We start from the raw sequence: 21,696 nt of genomic DNA on the forward strand, positions 1-21,696 counted from the left end.
TGGCTCAGTGGATTGAGTGCTGGCCTGCAAACCAAAGGGTCACCAGTTCCATTCCCAGTCAAGGCACATGCCTGGGTTGCAGACCTGGTCCCCCGCTGGGGGCGCACCAGAGGCAACCACACATCGATGTTTCCTTCTCTTTTGTTCTTGCTTCCCTCTCTCTAAAGATAAATAAATAAAATCTTGTGTTAAAAAATAGAATTTATTTAAGAGTTAAGACTTACAAGGTAACTCCTGAGGTGGGAACTGCCTGTGTATGAGTCCGCTGCTTTGGAGCATGGTTGACAGGAGCGTCCCCTCAGTCTCGGTTCATTCATTTCCTTTTCACTGTCACACCCCTCCCCCCCGGCAGCTTACAGCAGGAGGGCAGTCACCTGCTCTGGGGCAGTTTCAGAGTATCTTGAGCGGTCCCTACCCTGTGAAATGGATTATGTCAATCCTATTATTAATACGCCTCAGAACATCACAGGTCAGAGAGCATTTTAAGCACATTATCTTGTTTGGTGGTGTGGTAGCATCCCCTTTTCATACAGCTCTCTTAATCTTTGGCCCACTTAGAGATGAATAAAACATTTGCACATATTATATTTGTGGATGTTGCCCATGGAGTATGGGGGGGGGGGGGGTGGTGTAAATAAAAGCCTGGGCTTGCAGTGTTACCGAAATTTGTCAAAATGTGACACATTCTCTGCAAGTATTTGTGGTGTTGATCGTGAGTCTTTATAAACAGCACCGCCTGCATGGTCTTGCATAGGACAAGCTGACTACATTTTTTCACACTTGAATTTTATTAGAATGTTGAACTTAGAACCTCCAAGTTTAAAATGTGAGCACTAAGAGGAGCAATGTAAGTAGCTATGAAGGGTCCCTGTGCTGTTAAGGGTTCTTGAGAATTGGAGAAAAAAAGTGAGCAGAGAAGGAAAAAACAGCAAAAAAGCTATTTCTCAGACAGCTTTAGTGCCACGAATTTTAAAGCCAAGTATAGTCGAGACCGAAGAATAAATCGATTGGATACTGATATGTGTTTAAAGGGGAAACACACATTTTTCCATACTGCAGACAATCTCTATTCAGGCATTAGTGTGTAAATATTACTGCAAATGCCCAATACATAACAAAAGAGCTCATGGGCAGGGAGTTAACATATTCAGTTTTTCAATAAACAGTTTGAGTGGAGATGTTATATCTCAGAACATTGAAGTCACTGCTGCAGAAAGTATCTTCCACTTAGTTTTCATCTATAAACAAGATCCACAAAGAAACACCCAACTTCTCAGATGTGATTTTCACCCACATTTGTTACACAGAGGTTATTGACTCATGAAAAAAGAAAACGGTGCAATTTTTATGATCATCTGTCATTTGGTGCTTTCAAGAACAAAGATGCCAGTTGTGATAAATGCAATTTAAATCTCTGCTCAGGACCAATCTAAATCCAAGGAAGGCTTACCCGCCAGTCATATGCTATCCTGAAGCCAATAACTCATTTCCAAATGTCAGCCAGCAACCAGCAGTTGGAAATGACCACTGCTTTGTGCTGACCTGAAATTAGATGAGTGACAGCGTGAGGGTGAAAATGTTCTCTCTGTTGCTAATCGGTCGCACTTTGTCCTTCCTGAACGTGGCTTTGGGAAGCCTTGCTTCCTCAGAACCCTCTCCGACCACACCACTGCTCCCCCCAACAGGGGCACTGCCACACTAGACTGCCCACCCCAGTCCTGTCTGTCCACAGCTTGTCACCTGCCAAGCAGAGACGAACAGGAAGCTAGCAGATCGTGTCCTCCTTTCACACCACATTTTCCTCCTCTGTCCTGTAGTACTTTAAACAATCCCCACAAGGTGGCAGGATTGTAACGTGTTGAGATTGATGAGCCTCTACTGAGACGGAATTTTTTTTTTTGCTATCATTGTTGTTTTAACACATTTCAGAGATCAGTGTTTCCAAAATAACACAGGTAGAGTATCACAGCCCTAAAGATGATGCCCCCTCTCTAGCTCACATTGGCTTGGAGCAGGAAAATTGATCTTGCAACAGCTATTGTTCGAAGGGTCCTTCAAATCAGAAGACCCTTCCTTCTACCCTTCTTCCTTAGCTTAGATTTCTGTGGGAAACAGGGTTGAAAACGTCCTTAATGAAAAGATCGTTTTATGGTGGTGGAAACCACAGGGCACTCTTCCATCTCACAAATTCCCCTTTAAAAATGTTAGAAGGAAAAAAAACTGTTGAGAGGCAGGATGAACAGCTCCACTCTCTGAGGGGCTTGCAGGGACGAGGAGGAGGAGGGGTGGGCAGGCTGTCCCCGGTTTCGGATTCACCCAGGGGAAAGTGACGTGGCGCCCAGGCAGCGCCAGCCAGGCCCATCTCCCCTCACCAAACAGGAGCAGAAAAACATGAAAAACATTTGCATGAAAAACATTACCAGGTTAGAGGCTGGAGAACTGCCTTCCCATTCAAATCTTAAAGTAGATAAACATAAACCCTCTTACCTTTACACTGGCCCTTCTCAGTCCTCTTCCAACTGCCAGTTTTATAAAGGAAGGTAATGGAAGTTTTATCAAAAAGCATTATCCATATATCTATCCCACTGCAAATTAATGATCATAAACATCAATTGGGATGTCCTTAACAAACAATGAATTTAGCATAACAGCTTGATACTCTGAGGTTACCTAGTAGAGTGACCCATTTGTTATCTCTCTGTCTGCTGTAACATAACATTGGCCAATCTGAGGACACTGTTTTGTTAGTTACTGCTTCTGTCTGCTTCTCAAGAGCTGCCTGGGGCAAATGGGAAGCAGGACCTCCTCCAAGAGGTGCTCTTCTTCCCAAGTTTCAAGTGGGTGTGTCATGTCATGCTTTCTTTAAAAAATCCTTACAAAACCCCTTTTGTCTGGGCAAAGGTTTTTCTCAGATAATGTAAGCAGGGCCTTTTTTTTTTTTTTAAATCTAAAGAATGTGATCGTATGGACAAAGAACCACTTTCTGCTCGACCAGGACCAGTGTTGGACAGACCTGTCCAATCTGCCTACGTCAGGTTGTCAGGGTATCGGGGCCACAATGGCCCAAACGTGGAAAGTCAAAAGCTCTCCACGGTGAACCGCTGCTCCCAATACCTAATCTTCACAATTGTCACTTTGAAAGTTAAAAAAATTATAATACGAAAGTTATTTTATTTATTTGTAATAACTAGATGAATGACCACAGTGGTTACAAAACTACGGAAATGCCGGTGGGCTTCTTTTAAGCTGCACATTATTGTCCTTAATTCCTCAGTACCCGTTGACCTTTTCCATTCTCGATTTCCAGAGCTGAGGGTTTAGAGATGTTTTAGCCAGATTCTGCCCCGGATGAACTCCCCGCAGGTAGGATTCTCCTAGAGATTTCTGAGGAGGACTGCAGTCTGGCTGCTTATGTTCGTCCTGACGGTCCTCTGCAAGGAAAATATTGTGAGAGGATGAAAAATGATTTCAATTCTATTAATAGCATCGTTAAAGGCTGAAAACATTAAGCTACCAAAGGCTTGCTCTTTGGGCTCATTTTGCAGGCAGTGTAATAAGAAAGGTGCCACATGTTGATTCCAAGAGAGGCCACTCAGCTGTGTGAATAAGTAGCACACTGCTGTTCTACCCACTGGGTTTTTGCATATCCGTGTAACTTTCAGCAACAGCCTGCCTTTTGTTAACTGACCGTCTCCTGGAAAGCCAGAAGGGAAATGCTACTTCCATGAAGACCAATTTTATAGCCTTTCAAAACACTTAAAGCCTTTCACCTGCTGTGGCAGAGTGCTCCATTTGACTAAGCTCAAGAGAAAAGAGAGCCAGGCTTTTCCTCATCAAGTGAAAATTTCCTGTGTGCCGATGAGTCATCTCGGAGGCACACTATTTGGAAAGAACATTCTGCATCCAAAGCCTGCCTTGGGCTGTTTGAGAACCTATGCTGAGTCAGCGCTCACTGGGGCAGTGGCCCATCCAGAGCCATTAAGTGCAGATCTTAAAAACAGATGTGTTGTTTAAAGCGTGCAGGTTATTTATTTTCTCATGTACTGCATGTTCTAAAAGACTTCCTAAGCAGCTTGTGCATTGAGCTATTTTGTGAAAATAGAGAACAGAGACAGGAATTGTGGCGTGGCATGGTAATTTGAGGAGCCTTGATTAGCTATTGAGCTGAGGGATACAGTAGCCAAATATGGTCCATCTCGCCAAGAATGACTATTACAATTTGCAGAGACCAGAGCAAAATGAAGGTGCAGGGCCCCTTGTTCAAAATGACTAAGAATTTCAAGTTAGTGACAGCAGAGCCTGAAACTGAGTTACGGCACAGGCGCCGTGCCTCAGAAGCTGGTCCTGCACCAAGCTCTCCTTCATAAGCACCCTAGGAAGTTGATTTTTGAACAGTGGCAGTTGAAATGGTGTATGGTGAGTTACATTTTTTAAAAGTGCTGGGTTGCCTAGCAACTGCTTAAGGACCTGAATGGGCTGACTTGCAAGTTTAGATACACCATCTTGAAAGTCTAAATTCATGGAAACCTTCTAGTAGACCGATAATTTTCAGGAAAAAGTAATATAGTGGGAGATAGATATGGGGAGGGCAAAAGGGAACACATTTTTCTACTCTTACAACCCAGTGCCTAGCTTGTCATTTTTCCTGTTCAATCTTCTAAGAATAAAACTCTTCATAATTGAAAGGGGAATTCCAGTTTTCTCAGAAATATAAACAACATTTTCCTTTAGAGGATAATGAAAACATGAATAAATCAATGAATTTTTATTTGGCAATTCAAAGGTACAATATAAGAAAACTGATTCACATTCACGGAACATTTAATAATAAGTACCTGCTATGTAGTGGAATACAGAAAGGGATAAGAGACTGTTTTCATTCTTAAGGAAGTAAAATAGATTATGCGGGAACATTAAAACATAAGAAACAGCGAGCAGCATCGCATGTTTAAAGAACGGAGTCCGTAATGTCCCTTCTTTCTCTCCTTGGTGTTTTACAGGGTCCTTGTGCTGTAGAATCAGAACCAGCTCTTCTGATAGGGAGCAAGCAGTTTGGGCTCTCAAAAAACAGTCACATTGCGATTGCATTTGATGACACCAAAGTGAAAAACCGGTATGTACTATTCTGAGATATGAGATAAGAACCAATAAATGGAAGTGCTGAGTATTTGCATTTATTCAATCAACTGCATTTATTAATATATGAAGTGAGCATTTTCAAAGTTCACTGAGTACAGTAAAGAATACAATTTTTGTTCTGAGCCTGAGAAGCTCTGCTTAGGAAATCAGCAGACCTGGAAAGTCCTCGCCTCGGGAAGGGTTTAACTGCCCTGTATGAAAATTCACCCAAGATCGGATGTCACCCTCTCTTAGAATGAGAATGCTATCATTCTTCTGTTTCACTTTGCACATTTTTATTTCACAGCCTCACAATTGAATTTGAAGTGCGAACTGAAGCCGAATCAGGCTTGCTTTTCTACATGGCTCGGATCAATCATGCCGACTTTGCTACAGTTCAGCTGAGAAACGGATTTCCCTACTTCAGTTACGACTTAGGGAGTGGTGACACCAACACCATGATCCCCATCAAAATCAATGATGGCCAGTGGCACAAGGTAATGGTTCTCAGGAAGCTGGCAGTGCCCTGCCAGGTGGGTACTCGGGGGCAGCCTTTGGGACTCTCCCGGCGCCAGTACTGTTTTGCCAGTGCAGACTCTGACCTGGTGCTCCTGGAACATGCCGAGGCTAAAAATAAAGCAAGTGCTATATACAACTGCTGGCCTTGGGAATGTGATCAGACCTGGGTAGGTTTGTATTTGACCACTTAGTGTGCCTCATCGCTGTACCCCAGGATGCCATCATTGCTGTACAGCTGTGCCTCCCAAACAGCTGTCTGCAAATGTGGGCCAGGTCGTTGAAGGCATTCGCACCACTGGAAGTGGGAAACATGGAAAATGAAGCATATTCATCACAAAGCTCTACAAAATCAATTTAAAATAATAATACTTATTGAGATGATATTTTTCTACTTTTAAGGTAGCAAAAGGGCCTCTTTTTATGAAATTATATTTCACAAACTTAAAAGCTAGCAATACTAAAGTGGGCCTCCAGACTTCCCTCCTGTCCCACCCCACACTGGTCTGTAAAAACCAACAGTCTGGGGATCTCTTGTATCATGTTTAAAGGACTCTCGAGTATCATATCCACCGACAGTCATTTGGAACGACTTTTAAAACATTGGCCTTACACCCAGAAGCTGCTACTATTGTGGGCACAGGAGGCTCATTTGCCAGCTTACTCTCCACTTTGGCATGACTACAAGGAGATAATATACTGCCTGATTAAAACAAAGACTCAGAGTTTGTTTCTACACCTGTGATAGCCTGTTAAGTAAAGCTTCCCTAGGTAGACCAATAAAATGTTTAATTTTTAGAGTATGATGTTATTAGATGTTGTAATTTGTATGTTAACATACTTGGAACTTGTTAAGTGCTCATTTAACATTTTATGGGATTAGCATATCATGTGAAAATCCGAAGAACCTAAAATATATAATAAAAATGCGATGTCAACCAATTTGTTACCTTGGAAATAAAAAAAAAACAGAATCATCACTGTTTCTTTGGGAACTTATGACTTGCAAATATTGATCATTATAAAGGCGTGCTCATTAAGGTTTATTCTCATCTTTGCAGGGGTGTCCAACCTTTTGGCATCTCTGGGCCACACTGGAAGAAGAAGAGTTGTCTTGGGCCACACATTAAACACATTGGGACATGTAATCACAAAAAATCTTACAGTGTTTTAAGTAAATTCACAGTTTTGTGTTGGGCCTCATTCACAGCCATCCTGAGCCGTATGCAGCCTGTGGGCTGGAGGTTGGACACCCTGGAATAATAAATGTGACACTTGAGAAAAAGATGTTCTCGGGCCACAATTTGAGACTAAGAAAGTTCCAGTTCAACAAAGAGCCACATTAAGAGGGGATTTCATTTTTGAAAGTTTTTTAAAAAATCACTTCCCAAACCAGAATAAGTATAAAATGAGGTCTTAAATTCTCATCCTGATTCATTTTTCAGCCATCATTGTATTCCAGCATGTCACAGGGTTCCACGCTCCTTTTTCTAAATTCAGACTCAAGGTTTTTGTGCTCAAGCCAGTTTTCACCCCCCTTTCCTCACTCTATCCCAGAAGATAATTTCACTCCACTGCTGCAATTTCAGCCTCAGTCAGCTTTCCATCTCCCTCCTGACCTGGTACTGATCAGCCGCTGCAGAAGGAGCAGTGCAGTCTGGGTAGGCTGCGCTCCCCGCAGTCCTGCAGGCGGAGGGCTGTGAGGCAGAGGGACACACCGTATCTGAAATTGTGCTGGGGAGACCAGGCTTTGCTCGATCAAACTAGTACACGTTTAAAAACAGACATGAATTTTGCAGCTCACGTAATCAGCACAGGGCCCTCCATCTGCCCGGTTCCTTACAACATGCTTATTTGGTAACCTGTAGACGAGTCTTCAATCTAAAACTCACCCAGGAAGATTTTGTACTCTTTCAGAGATGGCAGTAATGGGAAGAAGAAAAAAAACAGAGTTTGAGATCTTCTGTAAAATAGGTTTAATTTCATTTATACTATGGGCCTAGCACATACTAGGCACTCAGTAAGTTATTTTGCTTTTCCTACAGAATATCTATAAAGTTCTTACATCTTATCCTCTGTGTATTTGAAATTTATCTATGATTGGCATTGATGGCTCCTCTTCTTTCTGTAGATTAAGATTGCGCGAATTAAGCAAGAAGGGATTCTTTATGTGGATGATGCCTCCAACAAAACAGTCAGTCCCAAGAAAGCTGATATCCTGGATGTTGTGGGAATGTTGTATGTTGGTGGGCTACCCATCAACTACACTACCCGAAGAATCGGTCCAGTGAGTGTCTAGTTTGTTCCTAAATAATCTGGCTGAGTCATGTATGTATTTTTAAGTGTTAGGTCACATTGGCTAATAACCACTTACAATTAGATAGGAAATAATTTGAGAAGTGACAGAAAGTCTTCTAGACAAATTTGACTAGGAGAGGTGGCATCACAGAACTGAGCATAGATCCTGGAGCCAGACTCCCTCGGTTGGAATACTTGCTAAACTGTTGACTAGTTCTGTGATCTTAAGCAATTTACCTAGTCTTTCTCTGACAAATTGTCCTCTTTTAAAAATAGAATAACAGTCATACCAAACAAGCAAGGTTGCTGTAAAGATTAAATGAGGTAATGTATTTAAGATGCCTCAAAGAGTACCAGGCATATGGAAAGCATGGGACAAGAAAGACGATATAGTATTGAAAGCATGGTTTCAGAAATAGAGATTTAGCAAATATTGAGAGGTGCAGCATTGAGATTATAGTTATTCAATATTGGATTTGGAATTTAAAGTCCCAGCAATTTTGTACAACAAAATAATTTTTTGTCAGAATGTGTATCCTGGCTTGCTTTGGAAAGCATTATTTTTTTACTGTTGTTCAATTACAGTTGTCCCCATCCCCCCCCATTACTCTCCCTCTGCCCTATCCACCCCCACCTTCCACATTCAATCCTCCCCCCCCACCATTGTCTTTGTCCATGGGTCCTTTATATGTGTTCCTTGACAATCCTTCCTCTTCTTTCTCCATTTTAAGAAGCACAGGGGATTCATGTTTTTAGAGAACATGCCACACACAAGTGTGATACATTTCTGTACTCAGATCAGAACACGTGATGATGTAGAGCTGTTCGTCATCACAGACGATTGTTTGTCGTGGTTGTAGTATTGCCTTCCTTTCATGGAGTTGGATATGCCACCCAAGCCTTTCAAAATGCAAGCCTCTGCAGTGAGATTTATATTTTATATTTCATCTGGTTTTAGGGATGCAACAGTGATTAAATTGCACCCCTAAAACCAGATGAAACACAATGGAGCAGGGTGTAATTGATTTATTTCTATAGTCCCTAAACTTCGGATGTGTTATTGCAGGCTTTCAAGTTTTATATGTATATATATGTGCTTTCTTAGGAAAAGGTTCGCTGCTTTCATTAGCTTTTCATAAGGAAGAAACACTGAACCAAACCTAATTATCTTTTCAAACAGGATTTGAACACAGATTATGACAAAATGTGTGTAGAGTAAGACTAAAAATTATTAAAGCAATATAGGCCAATGAAAAGTTATGATACCCATATGGGCCCACAGCCCTGTGCAGTGTTTAGGGTATCAGCACTATCATGTCCAGGCTGGATCCATCCCGGTCGAGAAGCACAACACAGGATTTTCTGCGCTCCTGCTGTGAGGCCTGAGGTGGTAGTGCAGATTCAGGCAGTTTGCTTTAAGACAAATGGCTGATAATTATACGCTTGGAGCTCCTCACGAGTGATTGCATTCCACATGGAGGCAAAAACCTGATTTTGTTTCCTCTGACCTGAAAGGTGACCTACAGCATTGATGGCTGCATCAGGAATCTCCAGATGGCAGAGGCCCCTGCTGATCTTGAACAGCCAACCTCCAGCTTCCATGTTGGGACATGCTTTGCAAATGCTCAGAAAGGAACATATTTTGATGGAACAGGTTTTGCCAAAACAGGTAAGGTGCTTTCATTTACTTCCTGTTGCATATTAATGAGGTACAAATACTAACTTCTTACTTCTGCAGAAGCATAAAAGTCTCTGAGGTCCTAAACTAGTATCTCTTACTTAAGGCAGAAATAAAAACATGCAGAAGTAATAAAAAAATGCCTCTTAAAGATTAATGTATCTGATCCTGATAAGAACTAATAGAAGAAATAAAGTAAAAGGCTATTTGGAAAATTTATTTCATCTTCTTCCCTGGAGCTCAATAACAGCAAAATAAATGTAATTCTGCAAGAAGGTTCATATGTTTCTACCATATAATTTATATACTTTTAAGTTTTCCCTGTCTACCTTCATGGAGATGAGATAATGTGTTTTTTTATTTCTTTCTTCAGTTCCTTGCAAGGCTCTTTTCCTTGGTCCCCCACCCCCCTGCCTCACACACACGGTGCACGTGCTGGTGCCCATTTCTTGTTGATAGTGATGGTAACTGACCCCTTTCCCTGACTTTCCTTAAGTATCTCCCCCTTTCCAATGGACATTTCCAGTGCAGGTCTGAATCACTGTGAGTAAAGGCACAATTTAGAAAAAAAAAATACAAAATAAATTTTATAGAAGCAAAAAAATATGACAACATATATTAAGACAGAATATTCAGTCTAGCGGTTACCACAGACATATGCATTTGTTCATTAGAAAAACATTACTAAGCACAAACTATGTAGAAAGTCATTCTGGCCAACAGAAGTAAATAAGATGTTTCTTTCTTCAAGAATATACTATCAATGGGTAAAATTCTGTATGCTTATAAATCATACAAAAAAAGCAAGTAAAGTGTACAAAAACTATAAAAGATATACAGAAAGGTTATGTGTATATTTAAAGGAATGATTAATTTTGGTTGGGAAATCAGGAAGGTTTTACAGAGAAACTGATATTTGAGTGAGAATTTAAAAGATGATTTGAATGCTCACATGCCAAAGTTGTCAGAGAGAGAAGAGCAGGGCCTTCCAACACAGAGCATAGGTGGGAACTTCACCTCTGCAGAAGCAGACAACAGAAAAGTACAGGACATGTTACACATTGAAATATTGCATGTTAAGATGAAGCCCAAATTCCACGTGCTATGAAAGTCCAAAGCCTTCTGCAAGACTTCTACAAACTCACAGATGGCTGGCACTCTCGTGGTCAGAACTGACGGTCAACTTCAGTTTCCATTTCTGCAGTTACTGACTTGCCATCCTTCCTGGGCTCTTTGGTTCTGGATCAAACTGGGCCAGAAAATTAGCCTCTTCCCCAGTTTCCAACAAATCCTACCATCCCTGCCACTCACCGTGTAATACAATCTTCATGAGACCTGGGTAGCCAGAGGAGGTAATGTCACTGGAAAATGTACAACTTCAATTTAACCCCTTGACATTATTGTTTCTAAAAGCTTTCCAGCCGCCCAATCACGGGGGTTTCAATGGCCTCCTTACCTGCTCTGTCCTCCACTGAACTGTCTCAGGTTGTTCCTCTCTTCTCCTTAATGCTCCCTTTCAGGAACAGAAACAAAGTCTTCCTATTTATTTTGTCTTGCAGAACACTCAGCTTTCCCCACCTTTGCTCTTAAAATCCACTCTAAACCCATCTTTGCCCATCCAAACCCATCAAGGTTCTCAAGAATGAAAGTTGTTCACATCACAGGTGCCACCCTTCAGTTGTGTTTACACATAGCATGTTTTTTTTTCTGATGAATAAACAAATGAATAGAAGACATGAAGAAACCTTCCACGAGTCCTTCCCGAATACTCCATGCAGTTGGCAGGGTCTAGTCTGGTTGTAATGAATCACTTTGTTTCTAAGAGGCATGTTTTAAATACTTGCTAAAGGATCAAATAAACCAATGAATCAAATATGGAAAATTATAGAGAAAAGACTTAACTGGATAAAATAGAAAAGTCTATTTTTTGTCCCAGAATCCTCTTTAAAATTGTACTTGCAATTCCTTTCCTTATTACTAAGCTCTCTCAGGTCACTGTAGCACCGTTTGGAGTAGCCCAGTAAAATTTTACTGACTAATCACTGAAATGCCCCCCAGCAAGACTCCTAACATAATCATACCTGGATGTGAGGTGCTTTGAGTCAGTCTCAGTGTGTGTTCTTTATTCACCCATTCAACAAATACATATTAAACCTCCACTAGGTGCCAAATATTTTGGTGGGCACAGGGAAAGAAATGGTGAGCAATATGGACAAAAGTCATTGCCCTCATAAAACTTACATTCTAGGAGGGAAGACAGCCAAGAAAATAAGCAATAACTATAAAGTGTGTTATATACTATAATAGTGGAAGTATAAGTCACATCAGAGTCTGGAATTTACAGTTATTTAATTGGCTAACATCTGAATTGAAATCTAGTAAAACTGTTCCATTATACAAATTTGATTTAACAATCCCTAAAGTCTAATCTACAATATTCTGTTACACCTTTATTTTATAGTTGGTGGATTCAAAGTGGGATTGGACCTTCTTGTAGAATTTGAATTCCGCACAACCAGAACCACAGGAGTTCTCCTGGGAATCAGCAGCCAAAAAATGGATGGAATGGGTATTGAAATGATCGATGAAAAAGTAAGCCGTCAGCTGTCAAAGTATTTCTGATTTCTTCATGATATTTTTGTTCAGATGTAGACCTTTATTTTGAATCTTGATTCTTTGTTGGTAGAAAGCTCAATTGTTCTTTTCATTCTTCTGGATTATCTCAATTATGCATGGTTTCAACACACTTGTTCTGTGGACCAGTGTAAGCTTTAAATGTGCTAATACTATAGTAAGCCAAATGGGTTAACTAATAATGGACCGAATAGGTTTAGATCTCAAGCTCTTTTTGTATTACCAAGTTATTCTCTTTGTGAACACAGTCTAGGAAACTCTTGATTTTAGTTGGGGGAAAAGGAAGGGTCTTGGATTGTCTAAAATCAGCCTTTTCCTCTTATAATAACAGGTGGCTAGCTAACATATTGGTTTCTCAATTTTTATTTAAAAGCATAGATACCATTTCAAAAAAGAGGAAATTTATAATAATTTTATTAGTATAAATTAAAATACTTTGTAAATTTGCTTACAATGGATAATCTGATATAAACACCTTTTTACTGCCTACGAACAGCCACCTGCAGTGGGACAGACCTGTTTTTACATACTTTATACTACAGGTAAAATGAGGAAGGCAAAGCAGGAAACTTCACAAGTTTTCTTTCTGGTTATTAAATTCAAATCCTACTTCAAATCCTACCTCTGTTCATATTTCCATTCATAGGGTATTGTTGCCTCCCAAGAAGAAACACTGCATCATTACTTAAAATATGCATTCCGTTCCCTCCTTCCTCCCTCCCCTGTCTTCAAACCATCGTCAAAGACAATACAGCAAAAAGATCCTAGAGCACAGAGGCTGAAAGGGGAACAAATAAGCAATGTTTAATAGTTTTGCCAGATTTTCAAAACGTACTTTCCTTATATCTTGTTGGAATAAGCTTCATTTCATCACCTGCTTATAATCACAGTTACTATCAACTTGTCAGTGAGTGTATCAAGTTCCGTAATGGTGCATGTGGATTTCTCACCACGCTCCTTTTAGGTGCAAAATCCTGTTATCACAAGCTCCACCTAATATAGTAAAATCTTAAATCATAATACCATCACTGTATAGTTTACAAACCTTTCACCTATTTACTTGTACTTTTAATCTTCTTTTTAAAACTCCTATTTCTTTTACCTTGCCAAACGTGTTGCCCGATTGACTGTTTTTAGTATTTCCTTATGTTTCTTTTCTTCATCAGCTTCAAAAGAATTCTGTCATCTCAAATTTCAGGGACCGTTCCATGTTACTGAAAACAGATTTTTCTCATTTAGACAAGAACTACCAATCTAAGTTCTTCATTGTTAAGAATTTAACCAGCCTTCTGGCTCAAAGTCTTTGGCACCTGTGACATAAAGCCTGCTCCCCACCCCCCAAGTAATTTATGTAACTCTCAATCCTGGGTATAAAGTGGAATCTGTAAAGGAAAAAAATACATATGATTAAAACACCAAAGCTTAAATTGAAAAAGAAAAAAAAACCCTTTTAAATGAATTTGTAAGCCAAATGAATGAATCACTCAAAACATCTTTTAAGAAAATTTTATAAGGTTCACTAAGAACTATCATAGCCTAAAAGATCCATGGTAGAATTTTCCCTGTTTACACTAGGTCCTTTTTTTTATCAGCTAGTCTGAAATTATATTTCACATTTTCTAAAAGCAGAATTACTGCTAGCCTCACACATCTTGCCTACTGCTCCCAACAATGCTCAAAAGCAAAGAACACAATTTGTGACTCCAGGTCATTAAATTTTTGTTTCAGTTTTTATGAAGTTTTTTTTTAATGCCCCAGTTATGTTCATTTCATGCTATTCCAGCTGATGTCTTTCCTATAGACTTGACAGTTTTTATCATGTGAACCATCATGATACCCTTCTAATGAAACTGTCTGACTGTTCAATTTCCTGCTTTCTAGATTATGTTTCATGTGGACAATGGCGCTGGCCGATTCACTGCTGTCTATGATGCCGGGGTCCCAGGGCGTCTGTGTGATGGACAATGGCACAAAGTCATGGCCAACAAGATCAAACACCGCCTTGAGCTGACAGTAGATGGGAACCAGGTGGAAGCCCAGAGCCCGAACCCAGCATCTACATCAGCGGACACAAATGACCCTGTGTTTGTTGGAGGTTTCCCAGGTGAGCACTGTCTAGCTCGGTAACAATTTCTTTGCTATATTCAGTTCATGATTTTTAAAACATCTATATTTCTATAAATGTATCTAAGAATGCTTAAGTGTGCCTGCTTTCTAGCTTTAGAACCTGTTCCCATAAATAACACCTTATCTGAAATTCCCAGTGCATAAAATGAGCACATTACTTTTCATGATACCCCCAAAGTTTCATTCGTGGGGCAATGGAGGATATTTGGCTTATAAAAGATATGAGGCATTTAGCAGTGATCAGGGCCAGGGTTGGTGTTCTTTCTGATTTCTTCAATATTAATATACCAAAGGAATCATAAAATGTTATGGAACTTATTTCCTCAAGTTCTGGAAATCATTGGGTTAAATATAGCTAATTTCCCCCTTAGGTTATTTTAGAATTTATATTTATATTACTAGGAAACCCAAGTAATAAATCTGCATTTGAAATCCCTCTTCAGCACATTAAAAATAGCATGGGAACCACAGAGAGTTACCTCAAGTGCCTATAAACAAGAGGACCCAACTTGAGGAGAAGTAAGCCAAGTGCCTCTTAATAAGTGCTGTAATAACACAGGCTCTTAGAATGGTCTTTCAGCCTTTTGGCAAGAGAAACTTTTGTTCTCATTTATGGTACACCTCTGCTTAACAAAACAAGCAAGAGGTGTATTCAGCAGTGGTTGACTGAGGAAAAGACACAGGAGTAATGAGGACCAGCTCAGAGCTCCTCTTTCCAAAGTTGATTCTCTTTTAACAAGTGAGTTTTAACAAGACCTACCTCGGCTTCAATAAGGATAAATCCCAAGATAGTGTAAAGGGGATAACGTGTTTCCTTATTCACAGTCTGTGAAATGATGTCCTGTTAGCACCTTGTAGACCTGACGAGAGAAGGGAGTCTCTCCTCAGTGGGAGGAGGATTTTGTGTGAGATTTCAACCAATTTAACTCTTGGAATGTACATTTATAATGTAAGAAAGGAATAAAGTCCACTAAAAGCCCATATCTTAATTCAGTACTTGATCAATTGCTTTGTTTTATTAAATCAGATTTAATAATTGTAAATCGTAACTATGAAAGTGTTACAAATTTTAAAATTCTAAGTCCAAACCAATTACTTGTTTGATGTCTTCAATGTATGTCTTCAAATGTATGTCTTCAAATGTATGTCTTCAAATTTTGTACCACTATAAAAACATGCTCTTACATATAATGGCTTCATTTCAAAACTGAGCCCTCCTGGCTTTGTTTTTCAGATGACCTTAACCAGTTTGGCCTGACAACCAACGTTCGGTTCCGAGGTTGCATCCGGTCCCTGAGGCTCACCAAAGGCACGGGCAAGCCCCTGGAAGTTAATTTCGCTAAGGCCCTGGAACTCAGGGGCGTTCAACCTGTATCATGCCCAGCTAAATAATAAAAATAAGTTTAACCCCAAGAAGGTTCTTCAAAACAAGTATATCAAGTAAAACAAATATATTTTACCTGTGTATGTTATTAAAAGTAATTTGTGCATGTATATTGAATTATTTCTATATTCAGATGGTGCTAATTGAGATCCCAGACTGAATTTTAATTCCAGTTCTTTCTCAAATCGATGAATATTAAACCACCTATTTCAATCTGAATAATCACTTGTTTTGTGTGATTTTGAGGATAAAAGGCAACTGACCATAAATTGTTGAATTTACAACACACCCTAGAGTCATCTCAAGACAAGTTCAGATGTAATTTTGAAGGCAACGTTTTATTTTGTTTGTTTGGTTTTTTGTTTGTTTTCACTGACTCCCATTAACACTTTTATCATCGTTTTCCATGTATGTCAGCTTTGGCTTTCCGTCCAGACCACTGAAAACAACAGTGGCTTTGGCACATTTGACTGGGAAGAAATCAGCTGCCGTACTCCCTGTGTTTGTGAAAGCATTAGCAAATCATTCCTCTGATCCAGGTTCATTAAGAGAGAGTTTAACTAGCTATATGAGTGAATACATTTCTACGCTGAAGGTAGAAAATGTAGATCAGATTCAGGCCAGAGAGCTTATTACTTGATTTTCTTGTTTGAGAATGATTTATAGGCTTCGGGTAGATACCAGAATCACGCTCCAGAATGACAATTAAGCACACATTTTATATAACAGTGTTGAGGCTTTGGGCTCTAAGTTTTTGATGAATTTAACAGTCTGCACTAAGAGGAGAAAAATAATACTAAAATTAATGGTTTACTTACCAAAAGTCAATAAACCGATAACTTAAAAGGCATATATTATTGAATCTTTTTAGTTACACTGTGACCTAAAGAATTCATTCCCTACAAAATTTTCTGTTTTGTGCTCATTTTACCCAGCATTTCAATGATCTTTAAAAGGGAGGGCCTGTGAGAAGAATGGCCCCAATCATATTCATTATCTTAAGAAGAAAACATTTCATTCGCCATCTTCAGTAGAAATAGTTGTAGTCTAGTAATGTAGAACATTGAACAGAACAACTTCCCTCACAATGGTAATTTTAACCAAAGAAGTATAATCTTCAGGGGGAAGGCAGGTGCTGTTTCTAATCAAGGAAATGGCTAACACACTGTTAGCATTTCAGCATCGGCCAGGTGCGTGATATAATGTGTCCACACAACTTCATTCCCCCAGTCTAGACCAAGCACTTCTCAACCACGGCTCCCTTTTGGAATCATCTAGGAAGCTTTAAAACAAACAAACAGAAAACAACAACAACAAAAAAAAACACACACAAAAGCTGGTACTCAGTCAGGAATTTGGATTTGGTCTAGGACATACTCTGGGCATGAAGCCTTTTAAAAGGCTTCCTAAGCAATTCTAAAATGCCATCAGGGACAAGAACCACTGTTCTAGTGGGAAAAATTATCTGCTATGCCAACAAAGAGTTGTAGTCATTTGAGAATCCTACTGTTAACTTCGTCTTGACCATTTCCATGCACATAAATACACACACACACACAAACGCACATTATTGAATCTAGTTAATGCCTAACCTTTAAGTAATAAAACTCTTTGAAAACCAATGTGTTTTGAAAGGGAAGACATTACTTTATACTGGACACTGGCATGACTTTTGGGCTTATCCTGGACAATGAGGGAATATACAGGAATAGAGATGCTAGGTTCCTAAATTAAAAGCTAATGCCTTTCTTTCCTGAATCCTGAACAGAAAGGCAGTATGAAAGCCAGAGTACCTAATTGGCATGCCTATCAGAGATAAGCCCAGCTGAAGTCAATTTGTAGATAAGTGCCTTAGAATGGTAGAGTTGGAACAGCTCTTTAGATCAATAAATACAGTGATTCTCAGCTCTAGCTAGACATTGAAATTGCCTTGGGCACTTAAAAAAAGAAATTAGAATAAAATCTTGCATCTGGATATCACTCCAGACTTTAAGGCATAATCTCTGCATAGGGCCTTGCCTCTGGCATTTTCTAAACAACTCGTTTATTCTAACGTGCAGTGCAGGCTGAGGACTCCTGGGCTGCTTCTGCCTCCACATTTTCAGGGGTAGAGACTAGAAGGGACCAGAGAGGTTGGATGGTGTGTTCAAAGTCTGACGTCAGTTACGTCTCCAAGTAGACTCAAGAAAGTTGATCAAACCCCAGCAGAGTTCACTGAAGCAGGTGTTGGCTACATGTGTCTTGTACCAATCCATACTCCAAAGTGGAAATTTGATAAAAGAGAAAAGTTTCTCTAGCATAGTTTAAATTAATTTTCTACCTCAAAAATTAGATTAATTTTTTATTCCAAAAGATAAAATGTTTCCTTCAACCAACTTTATTGCCTCAATAATTTCTTCATCTCCTGTCACTCACAGCAATCATGAAGAAAGCTGAATACTTCTCACTTATTTTCCAAACACCTACACCTACCAGGTTGTCAGCCTTCTTCTTTAAGAAGGTGCTTTGTACTTTAGAAGAAAAACATTTTTAAGGAGAGTTTTATTGAAGTTACCATAGTGAACACCACTGACAAAGGAAAATAAGGAACAGAGCAGATTTTAGCCCCAAATCACCAGAATATTGTCAGACACTTAAAGTTTCAATTAGTGATTTTACAAATCACAACTATTTTCTTCTTTGATTTAACATATTATCCCTAACTACAAAACTCTCCTACATTTTCTGCTTAATGACAGAGGAAAAGACTACTTTGACAAGTTGAAAATCTCTTGATTTTATGTGTGAATTATTTTGTATATATAATTGATTTCCATGATTAACATGAAAACAAAACACACCAGTGAATTTCTGCAAGCAAAGAGTCATATTCTTTTACACCACCACTTGCTGAGGATATCACTTACAGCTGATACCGCTTTTATCTCTTTTTCAATGTCTTTTCATCTCTGTTGAATCAAGAGAGAGACACAAACACAGATACTATAGTCATTTGTTTGACTGAGGTTAGATACCCCAGACCTAAGGGGCACCTAAAGAGAAGGGCTGCACAGGTTGGGCCCTTGAAATTCAGGGCCCTTGACATTCAGGACAGCAATATTCAGAGACTCACTCTTTGGCTTTTGTGCCAGTTACCTATGTGAGCATGGCATTGGTGCCCATTACTGAAGTGTAAGTGTCGGAGCATGAATGATATCCCTCCCAAATTCATATTTGGAAGTTCTATTCCCCCAGTATTTCAGAATGTGACTGTGTTTGGAGATAGGGATTTTAAAGAGGTAATAAGGGTAAAATAGAGTGATATGAGTGGGCCATAATCCAACTCCACTGATGGATGTCCTTGTAACAAGAGAAGAGGACGCAGACAGGCATAGAAAAAAGACCATGTAAAGACTCACAGAGAAGGCAGACATCTACAAGCCAAGGAGAAAGGCCTCTGGAAAAAACAATGCTGCCGACATATTGGAAGTCAGGCTTCGAGCCTTCAGAATTGTGAGAAAACAAATTTGTTGTTTAAACCACTCAGTCGGTGGTACTTTGCTATGGCAGTTCTAGGAAGTTAATATAGGGCCTTCCTGCATAAAAAAAATAGATTACTAAATCATATGTATATATATGCATACACCCACACACATACCTAAAGCATTAGCACATTTCAGGATCTCTTAAGAGTGACATGTACATCAGAGAAATTATTTTGAACAGTGACCATTACCACTTATGTAAATAAATAGAAAAAAAAACAATGTTCACAATGTAGTTGAATAAAGAAGTTGTTTTATATGTGCTTGGGAATGTTAGGAATAGCTATACAGCAATTATAAATCAAAGAAATAACATTCTACTTAATAACATTAGCTATTGAACTTTTCAGTAGAAATAATTTTCGGGAGAGCTGTTGTATATTCAGTTTAGAGAATATATTCATTCACCCCTGGATAGATCAAAGTCTGCTTCATTATGGAAAGTTGACTCCCTGGATCCTTCTGTAGAGACACACTTAGATGAAAGAGGTGGTAGCAATACAGGTGACGCAAAGTTATTAGATTCTGATGTTTGAAGGTAGATTAGTGTTTCCTAAAATACTGCCTATGGAGTGTGAAAAATAAGGTACTGATAACTGCTGATCATCTAAAAGAAAAGAGTAGCCAATATTCTGGGATGGAGGATGGAGGTGGATTAGGCTTTTTATGGAAAGGAAAGCCAGGAATATAGTTGTAGACATGTTGAATTTAAACTTGCTGTTGGATATCTGAGTGCACTGTACTGTAGGAAGCTGGATATATGAGTCTGGAGTTCAGGAAAGAGGTCTGAACTGTAAATATAAATATGAGAGTCATCAGATTGTTGATGTTATTCATAGCCACAAGACTAAATGAGATCACTAAAGGAGTGAGTATAGGTGGAGGACTGTGGACACTTTAACATTAGAAGTATTGAGAGTACAGGTGTTAGAAAAATAATTCACAACTTGAAAATAGGCAAAAGAAATCGTTGGGTGTCCTTTCAGTGCAGTACTGGGCCTGACTTTCTACTGACTGGGCTTTTCACAGCTCTGTAGGGTCAAAGTTTTCTTGTAGATTTCTGTGCAGTAGAGATGTAAATAATTTTTGTCTAATGGAAGTGATAACCCCAAAGGGGTCAGTGAACAATTTTCTATTCATAGAAATCTTTTCCTAATATTCATTTGTGTGTGTGTATCTTCTCAAATGCTTTTTAGAACAGTTTTAACATCTCATTAATTCTCTCATTAACTAATGAATTAAATAAAATTTTTGAAATGTGTTCACATTATATTTTACTTGAAAGTCAATTTAACCTTTTGAAAACAAACTCTACTTCAGCAGGGGAGAAGTGGAGCAAAGAATCAGTTGAATTCGCCCTGTTCAATTTAAAACTAAAATTCAGGCCTCACAATTTGTTCATTTATGGTTGAATTTTTTCAATTTCCTCATTCTATGTTTCCATTGCTATATTCTTGCAAAGTAAATATTACTTCTGAAAGTTAAAATAATGTTTAAAAGCTTAAGAAAAGAGTTATAGCTATATATTTCACTTTTTATTGATAATTACTCTCTCCTGAAAGCTCAGTCTCAGCTTTCTGCACATGCACATATAAATCATCTTACTTGTTTGGCAATGTTGGAGCTAGGAACAGATCATTTGTGGCCAGAGGCTGCTCATTTGAGAGATTTTAGGAAAGTCAGTGGCATGAGCCAAGATAGGCCATTTGTGTGGAAAAGCCACTGGAAATGTCTTAGGTGGGGTGAATCTTGTTAGCCAGGTTGATGGAGACTCAGGTGTGATATCTGCCTGCTGGCTCTTTGAGGGGAAGGCTCAGAAAAGCAACAATGGCCTTTGCCAGCCCTTCTGTCTGAGAGAAAGCTGTTCCTCCAGCTCTCGCCCTGATGCCACACAGTTCCGTTCCTCCCTGTACATTGCTAGTGCCTTTTGAGCTGCTGCCACAGCACTGGAGTTCAGAGGGAATGAGTACAAGTTAACTCTGGGCATGAGCCCTTTAAGAGGAAATGCCTGGGACTTTAATAGCCCTTGGTCCCATTCAACCACAATCCCTGCTGATTTTTGAAGCCAGAAGTTATAGGGACTTCTCTTCTCAGCACTGTGACCCTGGGCTGGGAGGCCTGGTATGGGGCTGGGACTCCTTGCTCCTCAGGGGGACTTCCGCAGCTAAGGTATCCCTCCTGATTTTTCACCGCCACAACTGAGTGGGGTACCCCCCATTTTGCATCTCCTTCCCTCCTACCAGTCAGGATGTGGCTTCTTTATACCCTTAGTTATAGGACTTCTGTTCAGCTAGATTTCAGATGGCTCTGCATGATGCTTGTTCTATAGTTTAGTTGTAATTTTGATGTGGTTGTGGGGTGAGGCAAGTACTACATTTATCTACTTCATGACCTTGACCAGGAGCCAAATCTTGCAA

General features: G+C 39.5%; 1 protein-coding gene across 4 annotated transcripts in view; it reads left to right on the forward strand.

Annotated features, from left to right (window-relative positions):
• LAMA2 (laminin subunit alpha 2) overlaps positions 1–20,532 on the forward strand; it is a 516,934-nt gene extending 496,402 nt beyond the window's left edge. For all 4 annotated transcript variants that reach the window (XM_036024687.1, XM_036024688.1, XM_028508983.2 and 1 more), the window contains 7 exons: positions 5,001–5,113; positions 5,426–5,615; positions 7,766–7,921; positions 9,448–9,601; positions 12,072–12,202; positions 14,126–14,348; positions 15,606–20,532. In XM_036024687.1, the coding sequence (XP_035880580.1) occupies positions 5,001–5,113; positions 5,426–5,615; positions 7,766–7,921; positions 9,448–9,601; positions 12,072–12,202; positions 14,126–14,348; positions 15,606–15,763 (1,125 nt within the window). In that variant the 3' untranslated portion in view covers positions 15,764–20,532. The remainder of the gene's footprint in view (positions 1–5,000; positions 5,114–5,425; positions 5,616–7,765; positions 7,922–9,447; positions 9,602–12,071; positions 12,203–14,125; positions 14,349–15,605) is intronic.
• Positions 20,533–21,696: the final 1,164 nt, after the last annotated feature.

The sequence above is a fragment of the Phyllostomus discolor genome, chromosome 4 (assembly GCF_004126475.2).
Source record: "Phyllostomus discolor isolate MPI-MPIP mPhyDis1 chromosome 4, mPhyDis1.pri.v3, whole genome shotgun sequence".
In the NCBI taxonomy this organism is placed as follows: Eukaryota; Metazoa; Chordata; class Mammalia; order Chiroptera; family Phyllostomidae; genus Phyllostomus; species Phyllostomus discolor.